At 38.3% G+C, this 9,419-nt stretch overlaps 1 protein-coding gene across 1 annotated transcript; it reads right to left on the reverse strand.

Annotated features, from left to right (window-relative positions):
* Positions 1-246: 246 nt before the first annotated feature.
* On the reverse strand, positions 247-4,888 carry LOC110472615 (granzyme A). Its single transcript, XM_031507340.2, has 5 exons — positions 4,781-4,888; positions 3,922-4,066; positions 2,113-2,263; positions 1,178-1,450; positions 247-405 (listed from the first exon to the last, which is right to left on the reverse strand). The coding sequence occupies exons 1-5, from the start codon at positions 4,839-4,841 to the stop codon at positions 247-249; spliced, it is 789 nt and encodes a 262-aa protein (XP_031363200.1). The 5' UTR covers positions 4,842-4,888.
* Positions 4,889-9,419: the final 4,531 nt, after the last annotated feature.

The raw sequence follows: 9,419 nt of genomic DNA on the forward strand, positions 1-9,419 counted from the left end.
ATTAGATCTGTGATTTGAAATACCAGTCCATGTGGAGCTCTGTGTGAACATTCACTACAGGGCTGCTGGAATCCTCAGTCCCAAATACCCCCAATGACTCCATACTTGATAGTATAAGCTATAAATGGTGTTGTAGCAGAACTCCATCAAGCTGCCAAAATTCAGCATGAGAATACCTCTTTTACCAGACTAATGAAGCTGTTTTTAAAAGCCCATTTCATTTACATGTGGCCCAAACCCAAACTATTAAGCCCCACCTATGGTTTTCCTTATCCACTCAATGTGTCGCTTTGTGAGTCGAGCGTAGACACCGGGGCTACCAGCAAAGCCACATTTCTTCAGCTTCCCAAATGAAGTGATGCCTCTCATAATATTATTACATCTTAAAGGTCCACCAGAGTCCCCCTAGAAAAAATGGAAAACATAGTCAATCAAATCTACAAAAGCCAAAAACTTTTCCCTTAAATAAAATTTTCACTAGTTAGAATGGAGAAAGTAAAATTGTAGCCAATGTTATTAAGGATAATTTTTTCTTTCTTGGAAATTAAGACTTCTGACATCCAGAAAAATGAAAAAGAAAGGTGTCATAGAATTCAATCTAATGTTTCAAGTATGTGTCATGGAGAATGAATCTAGCTCAGTGCTAAGGAAGAATTAATCTCTTTGAAAATAAAGAAAAAAAGCTGAAAACTTTCCTCATGGAAAGTGTAAGTCTCCAGAAATTTATGCCTTTTAAAATGCAATATTTAAATCTTTTAATATGTGGTAGTTCTTACACAGTTGTGTATTTGACTTGGGACCCAGTCAAAATGCTTTTTATCAGCAAAACCTATTTCAAAGTTTTCTTACATCAAATAAGTTGTTCCACTGAGATCAGCTATTTGTGAATGGACCCATAAGCTGTTTTGTGGACATTTTAGTATTAAACTAATTTTATTGAAGATGAGGATAGCTATCTGTCATGCCTGGATACAACTACAATATCAAATGGCTGTGAAGGTGAATTTACTCTTGAGTTTTGATTTTAAGGCTTAGAAGAACAAGCCTTGGTAAATTCACTTATATTTGATAAAATTCCTCATTGATTTTAAGAGAGATAGATTATAAATGTATAATGCTGGTACATTATATTTTGTTGTTATTATACAATTTATGCAGTCACAGTAAATATACTTACATTACATGAATCCTTTCCTCCATTCTTAGCCCCTGCACATATCATGTTCTCTGTTATGACAGGTTTGCCATTATAATGATTTTTATCATTGCATATTTCTCTCCTGATGACAGTGATATTGACTTCCATCAGGGCAGTAGGGAACTTGCCTCGACGATTACCAGTCAAACCCCATCCTGCTACTGTGCAAACTGTTCCTGGTTTGGGATCATCATCTGAGGGAGGCAGGGGGATTGGTTGCACAGCTTTATTAAGTTTGGCTCTTCCCTGAAGCTGTAGAAAATATGGAAAATAGATATTATGGCACAGAGTCTAACTGAGGCCCTTGCATATTATCCATTGGATCTTTCCCATTATGGTAATTAATGCAATCCCTTTCTGAGATTCCGCAATTCTTTGCAACAGTATTTATGTCATCAATGTAAGAATGAGGAAAATGAGTATTCTTTGTCTCATGAGAACCCACTTACCTTCTGCTGATCTATTAGGTCTAAAAAACATCTTATTTTACTTCTCTGTCTCTTAGACCATTTAGAAGACAAAATAACAGTAATTACTGGTGCTGGCAAAATTTAAGATCAGAAAAGTCAGACATTTTAAATTAGAACTCTTTTCCAGACAGAATGTTAGTGCTTTTAACCAAGTGTTTTATCTGCCTGAATTTTTATTGCTTTTTGGAAAAGCCAGAAACTGAAATAGCTTGATCAAGCTCCAGAATTTGTATACTAGCTGTGGCAACCATTACAGAAATTGCTGATTGCCTTAGTTACAAGTGCATCTCCAATTCCCCAGGCTGCTGGATTAGTAGACCAGACTATATCACCCCAGAAAAAAAGCCACCAGAAACTCTCTTGGCTCATCTCCATAGATGAGAAGAAGAAAATGATTCAGTGTAGTGTGTATATTCTACAAGTGATATATATATAAGTCAATACCTGCAACAGCATAATGTCATTTTCCTTGGTACTGGGATTGTAGCATGGATAAGGAATGTCTTTTGCAATCTGAAAAACTTGCTGTTCTTCTTCTCTTTTTTTTGATGAATGAGCTCCAAGAATAACTTTGCTTTTTTTCCTGAGGAGAGGACTACATAGTTATTTGGATTCACTTTGATGTAACCCTAAATTTTTTTGCTGGTTAATGTGGTGCTATAATAACCAGCTGCTACAGTCTCTTTTCCTGTGCCTGAAAAGCAACAGTAATTTAGAAATATCTAAGATTACACTCTTCATACAACAGCTAAAAATAAAAATATGACTCAGTGAATCAAAATTCATACTATCTTATTTTCATTTTCCTAGGAACACAGAAAAGTTTCAGGTACTTGACTCTGATCTGTCCCTGTCATTTTCTTTTGGGAACTGAATGACTGGTGGATGCATCAGATTTGCTGTGGGTACTTGTCTCACCAACTGTGCCCTCTGTAATTTGTGCTGAAAATTTAGGAAAATAGGCTGCAGCACTGTTAGTTCAGAGATATCCTGACTGTATTGAAATGTATCATTACTTTACTCTAACAGATTTCAACACCATTTTCTGAATCTGTGTGAGACACAGCTCATTCCTCTTCTCCAGGTTTTTCTGCAACTTCCCGTACTTACAAGATCCTCAAGTGGTGGCAGAGCTGTGCTGGCTGTGGCTCTCTGACAGAGACCAGAGACCAGAGACCACTCCTTGGCTAAACAGGTCAAACAGACCACAGGTAACTAACTGACCCCCTAACTGACCACAGGTGCAGCTGGTTTTGGGCAAACAATGCATTCTTATAGTTGAATGGGAGAATATTCTAGGAGATGTGTATGTTGGCACTCATTCATGTCTTATTGTGGAAAATGCAACCCTAGGAAAGTGGTTGCTCCTTTTCTTCATCTATTGAGAGCTGTCTGTTGACTGAGCCATCATTAAGTTAATAAATAATTGTATTTTCTGTTAAATGCAATCTCATTTGGAAACATTCTTCACCTTCTGTTAATACACAGCTTTTGGGCCCAGTGCCCTCTTTTAGGTCCCACAGATCTCCCTGTCTGAACAAGGACATTTCACTGAAGTTAGCAGAGTCCAGTGGCTCACTGGTCTTGGTCAGGCTGTTGACAGAGCCTGAGTGAGGTCTGACTCAGCAGCAGCTTCTGTCCTCCCCACAAAAGCAAGTAGGGGTGGGATGTGTAATTCAAAACTCACTTCTTGCCTTGCTGAAGGACTTAGTAGAGACAAATATGCATTTGCATCTTGATTTGGGCAGGAGAAGAAAGAATGGCTGGCAAGCTAACATACCAACTAAGGCAGATATCTCTTGTGTCTCCTGTCATCTGTTCGGAGGATTTTTGTTCTTGTGTTAACCATGTGCTGTCTCTGTCTGTGGTGAACTGCATATCTCTTACAGAATAAAATTACAAGAATTTACTTTTGTTCTCAGAGCAGCAGTTTAGAATGGACACTCCTCTCATCTAGTGTACTAGGTTGACTGAGAAAACAGGAATAAAACTTTCCCTCAAATCACTGCTTCAGTGTTGCTATTCTATGCTAATGCACATTATCTCTTCAGAAACAGTGGAGATCAGTATATTTTGTAGTATTTTTTTACTCACTATAACAAGCTTGCTGATAGAAGCTATAAAGCATAGTAATCAGAACATGATTATGGTCATGATAAATGTATAAAATTACCAGAGATACTAATTCTCCTGCTTGAGCAGGGGTATCAGAGACTCACTAAGGACAATCTCTGAATCAGAGTAAGAACTTACACCTTACAATGTGCAGCTGTTAACACCCAGTTTTCCTTAATTAAAGCTCCTCCACAAATAATTCCTTCAGATCCCTTGATTTGGGCCATGAATGGTCTCGAGTGTGGTTCTACTTCATATCCTCCGATAATATCCACACACAAACCTAAAAAAGTAAGCCACAAGACACACAGCTGAGCTAACAAATACTGTAAGACATTCCAAGTCTCTTAGAAAACACGGCTGTTGTAATTAGAAAGCATACAGGCACACAAGTATGCATATATGTCACAATGATGGTCTTCAGGGTAGAATTTTAAAACTGTTCAACAGTATTACTTCATTACATTTCAATAATACTGAAATGAGATCAGTGGGATGAGCTTGGGCAAAAACCCCACACCAAAGTTTTGCTGCTTTTGCACAGATTTCTTTTCTTGAAGACTATTGATATGGTTAATTTCTTAGCTTTCTTTGTGAATAACAACCTCCGATCTCCCATATCATAAATATTGTGCATGGAAACTGGACTATGTAGTGTATACCACATTATGTGAATCTGTTTTCCAGAAACAGAGAAAATAAGCAGTTTGTGTATGGCTCTGGAGAGAAAGATGAGATAATCATCTTTCACATAATAATAATTATGTTCTCTACTCAGAACTCCAAACAGCTTGGACTTTGCAGCTTTACTTAAGACTATCCATTCAGAAATTATTTTGTTTGTGTGGAAGATCAAAGGCATGCAGACAGTGGAGAGGAAGTAATTATAAGAATTTAAATAATAATTATGACTAATTAATTTACATTATACATGTTAGCTTAACTAGAATTCTGTACATCAGGATTTACCTTCAAAAGTATTAAACTGCATACTTACCTCCATGAATTACAAGGAGAATGACAGTGGTGAAGGTGTACCAAGGGAGGAAAGCACCCATGATATCTGTCTGATGTTCCTTCTTATTCACTCTTTATTATATCTCTACCTACCAATCTATCTATATATATATACATAAATGAAGAGGATGTGGGTTTTGTTTTTCCTCTTAAGGGGGTAACCACGACAAAGACAGAAACCCTCCCCAACGATGTACCTTACAGCAGAAGTGTTACTGAGAATTTGCGTCATCTGCTGTGGTGTGAAGACAGGCTGTACCCCACTTTGTGTTCTGTCTGTAGCATTTGCAGAGAACTGATGTATAGGGGTGAAACACAGTGGGACTCAGCTCACATATATTTAGGCTGATTCAGTTGTACACATGAAGTTGTATAGTTTCATTCCAGACACCTCCGGTGGCTTCCAGGTCAGACATGAATTCCAGTCCATTCCCCTTTAATGAAAGATCTTTTTTGCTCAGGAGACCCTCAGGGCCAAGGAATCTGATGTTTTCTCATTTCAGGATCTGATCCTGTGTCATTAGATTTGCGTTCATAAAGCACTGAGTGTGGTTTCATGGGCTATTGCTAAGGGTATAATGATATTTAAAGTGTCTTAAAGTGTTTTAGGTCTGGTGCAGAAGGCTGTCAGTCTTCTGAAGATTCTGTGCCAGATTTGCCAGCTCTGTGTCTGTGTCTGGAAAGCCCAGAGTATCTCAAATGTGATTAAATACTGAGTTTTATGCAACTGAATTGAGTCCTGAAAAATCACGGTGGTTGGGCACTGCAACAGGCTCCCAAGGGCAGTGGTCACAGCACCAGCCTGACAGAGCTCAAGACATGTTCAGACAATGCTCTTAAGCACATGATGTGATTCTTGAGGCATCCCGTGAAGAGCCAGGAGTTAGACTTCAATGGCCCTTGTGGGGTTTCTTTCAACTCAGGATACTCTATGATTCTCTTGTAAAGGCACACTTTCTCCCTTACAAATATACACCCAAATAATAAAAATAACTTGCATCAATATTAAGTCATTTGGTGTATCAACTATTCTATAACCTATATATTCTATAACTAGTGAAATGTCACTGTCACACAGAATGGAATGTTTCTTGAAGTCTTGAGCCTCATAACAAGCAACCTGCAGAAAGGAGTCCACAATGAAGAGCTTGCAGAAATCTTCTGGGCTCTTCCTGTATCATATCTTGAGCTCTGTTGGCCTAGCACTATGTGAGTTTCACCTGTAGAAGACTCTGGGAGCCCTTGCTCAAATTTGCTGTTGCTCTCCCTTCTGAGACAGAGGATAACTTGGTAATTTTTATGAAGAAGTGGGTATAGATCTAATTTTGTAGACTGTGGAGCTCTTTGTCACGGATGTGTCTTTGCTTAGACACAGTCATGTATGTGACAAGGTGGCAGCTCCATGCACTGTTAAAACGTACCAAGATTTAATTTTCTTAAATTTTTCTCCTCATTACTAGCACATCCCCTGTAATTATAATCACTTTGTAGCACTGATGTTCTTTTTTACACTGTTCTCCGGAACACAATATCACCAGGTATCATAGGTACAATTCTTTCTTTTATCAGTCAAACCTTTTTGACAAAGTCTGATTTCTGCTATTTTAATTGGCACTCTTATCATATTGAGGCTGTTTTGTGTCAGGACTATGCAGACACATGATCAGGATGAACACTTGTGAGCAAAAATCCTGCTCAGACATGCTTAAAGTTGTAGTGCTAAAATGATTCATCCTTGGATGGTCCTATTTGAGGTGCAATGGCCAGTAAAAAGAGGTTTAGTACGTATCATCATATGTTTGCCTGATCTGTTTTCAAGGAAAATTTCTTTGAAAGACTTGGAATAAAACATTAGTAAATGTTCCTAGATGTTTTACAAGTAAATAGATGCAGATAGATCTATGTCTGCTATCTAAAATCTAATATTCTACGGTCTGTTTATAAATTTTTTTTCAATTGCTAGTTGTATGTCTGTTTACTTCTAAATTATACTTCTAAAGATGCTTCTTCTGAGACTCCATAGGTACTAGCATATCCATGCTTCTTCAAAAATCCCCTCCAATTTTGAGAGATCCATTGACATTGATAGTTAGAATTAGAAATATGGAGTCTAAACTATTGTTCAGTATCAACTGATGACTTTCTGTGCAGGCTCCTGAATGACCTCTCTGACAATCTGCAAAATCCCCAATGGCATGGGTATTAAAGATCAGATTGATATGCACATAACCAGTACCAATCTTGTACACAAATGCTTTGTCAGAGAGTTTTCTTCCTCTTGTAATTTACATCATTGAGACTGAAAATTTGACATAAAATTTTAGGATGAGAAATTAGTTGGCTGGGCTCCTTTGGTTATGGAAATAAGTTAATTTCTGGTGAAGTTTAGATTCTGTTGGCCTTATGCATTTAAATGGAAACCCCAAAGCAAAGCTTCCTTCTTAAGTTAAATTCTTTTATTAGCTCGCCTGTTGCTTACCCACTTGTTCTTCAAGAGGAGTGAGGCATTGTAAGCAAAACACTCCATCCTTTCTCCCTACAGCACTCACAAAGCAGAGCCACTTCCTCAGCAGAAGGCACTGCCTTAGTAAAGGATAAGGTGTGTACGCAGTTCTATGTCCAACCTCTGCCTTTGGGGAGGTTTCCTATGAGCTTCAGGCCCATGGGTCAGTGGATCACTTTCAGATCTGTGCTGAGGTCTTCTATCCCTTATCTTATATTCTGTCATTTTGACCATTTTCCTTCTGCAGTGACTTTGTTCCTTCTTCCTTCATGCTGCTTTCTTTGGTGCTTGAGTTTGAGCATCAGATGTGGTTTTAGGACACTGGTTCAGGAGACCAACTCAAACTGTGACTCTAAACCCTCCAGGTTTGCTGGTGCTGAGTTCAGGCAGTCTCGGCTCAGCTGAAGGGCTGCTTTCTTGGGCTGGGAAAGGCAGGGAAGGACAGAAGTGCAGAGCTGACAGCTGCCAGGAACACAAAAAGGCAGAGCTGCCATGCTACACCTGTCTGCACCTTGGGCTGTCCCATCCCCAATCCCACCCCAGTGTGTCTGAATATATGTCTTAGTGGCTGGGAGACAGATTCCCAGGGACTTGCTGGGGAAGGGGCAGAATATATGCTGGGGCATACGTATTTTTTTTCTTCTCTGGTACCAGTGCTTCATGGTACTTAGCTAGTTGTCATCACATGGTACTTAGCTAGCTGTTTTTTCTGCCTCAGCTGTTCCCTCAATGTCCCTATTTCCATTTATTTGCTACGTGATATCAGTGGAAAATGTTGTAGCAAAGAAATACAAGTAGATGTAGTAAACTCAAGGAATCCTCAAAGCCTTGCAGCAAATCACCATTCCTTCTATGATGTTGCTAGTACTTGGCAGAAATAATCCAACATTAGATATTACTCTCTGGGAAAACAAACCTTCTGTTTGGCCAGAACATGAATCTGTTTCCCATTCTCTCATGCTGCTTTTGAATCCAACTATTTATTGGGAGGGCAAAGCCATAAAAGACAAACATAATTATGTCTTAAGGACTCTCTTTGAAGAGATTATCTGTGGATAGTCTCCAGTGAGTGAATAATTCTGGGATTAGATGGATAATGGAGAATGATTTTGGAGGAACTGGAGCTGGCTGTTTTAAGAGCTAATGAATATTAATAGTATTTTTTTCTTTTAAAAGATCTTTGGAAGAGTCTTCTGAAACAGGAATTGTGCTGCACCATGTGCATGTTTTCAAACTGGGTTCTAACTAATAAGATTCTGTAACACAGAAATAAACATTTTTATGTTACAATCTCATTCAACAATGAGATCAAGACTGAGACCTGCCATTCTGTAATCCTTAAATAAAAAATGAGACCTAATTATATTGGGCAGATTTATTCAGAGTATTTCTAAAACTAATGAATATGGTAACAAGTTTTGTAACTTCTTCACAAAAGGAAAGACTGTAACACTGTAGTGGTTTACCAGCAAGGTTTGCAAGACATGCATTCAGACACAGAGGTCTACAATATAGAAATGTCTTTCTCACCAATCTATCTTTTTTGTGTGACCACAGATTAGATTTTGTTTTGCATTTGGCAGTTTCAGAGTCTAGGGTTTTCTGTATCTGAAAGCTGCACCTCCCAAAATTATTTTTAACAAAATACAAATTGCTTTGTTTTACATGTGAATAGCTGGTATTGGCTTGTCTTTTATATCCTATATTCCTTAGCTTATAAAGTAACAGGTGTTTAACAGCTCTCAATGGCTCTTGTTAACTTACATATGAATATTTTTCAGTCTTTCAACTGAAGATGTTACCTGGGCAGTGGAGTTCTGTGGAGCAATTGCTGGCTACTGATGTACCTTGGTCCACAGGAGTGACTTTTGTACTTTATGTGCCCCAAGTTTACTCAATCTGGATCCATAGATTATGAGCAACTTTTGAACTCTACATGTCCTGATTATTTCTTCACACTGGTGTTCTCTGAAGCCTTTTCAGGTTGCCCTTACATTCATTCTCCCATTTTTTCCCCCACCAGTTTAAGGATGGCCAGTTTAATTATTCTCACTTTTTTTTTTCCTTTTTTTTTTTTTTTTTTTTTTCCATTTGAAGCCCCAAAGTGCATTGAATA

This window comes from Lonchura striata, chromosome Z, assembly GCF_046129695.1.
Source record: "Lonchura striata isolate bLonStr1 chromosome Z, bLonStr1.mat, whole genome shotgun sequence".
NCBI lineage: Eukaryota > Metazoa > Chordata > Aves > Passeriformes > Estrildidae > Lonchura > Lonchura striata.

Excerpts from the sequence above, each read along its gene's own strand:
- LOC110472615 (XM_031507340.2), bottom strand. The coding sequence starts at position 4,841 with ATGGGTGCTTTCCTCCCTTGGTACACCTTCACCACTGTCATTCTCCTT. Across the intron at positions 4,067-4,780 it reads TCTCCTTGTAATTCATGGAG|GTTTGTGTGTGGATATTATC; the intron begins GTAAGTATGCAG and ends TTACTTTTTTAG. Across the intron at positions 406-1,177 it reads GAGGAAAGGATTCATGTAAT|GGGGACTCTGGTGGACCTTT; the intron begins GTAAGTATATTT and ends CATTTTTTCTAG.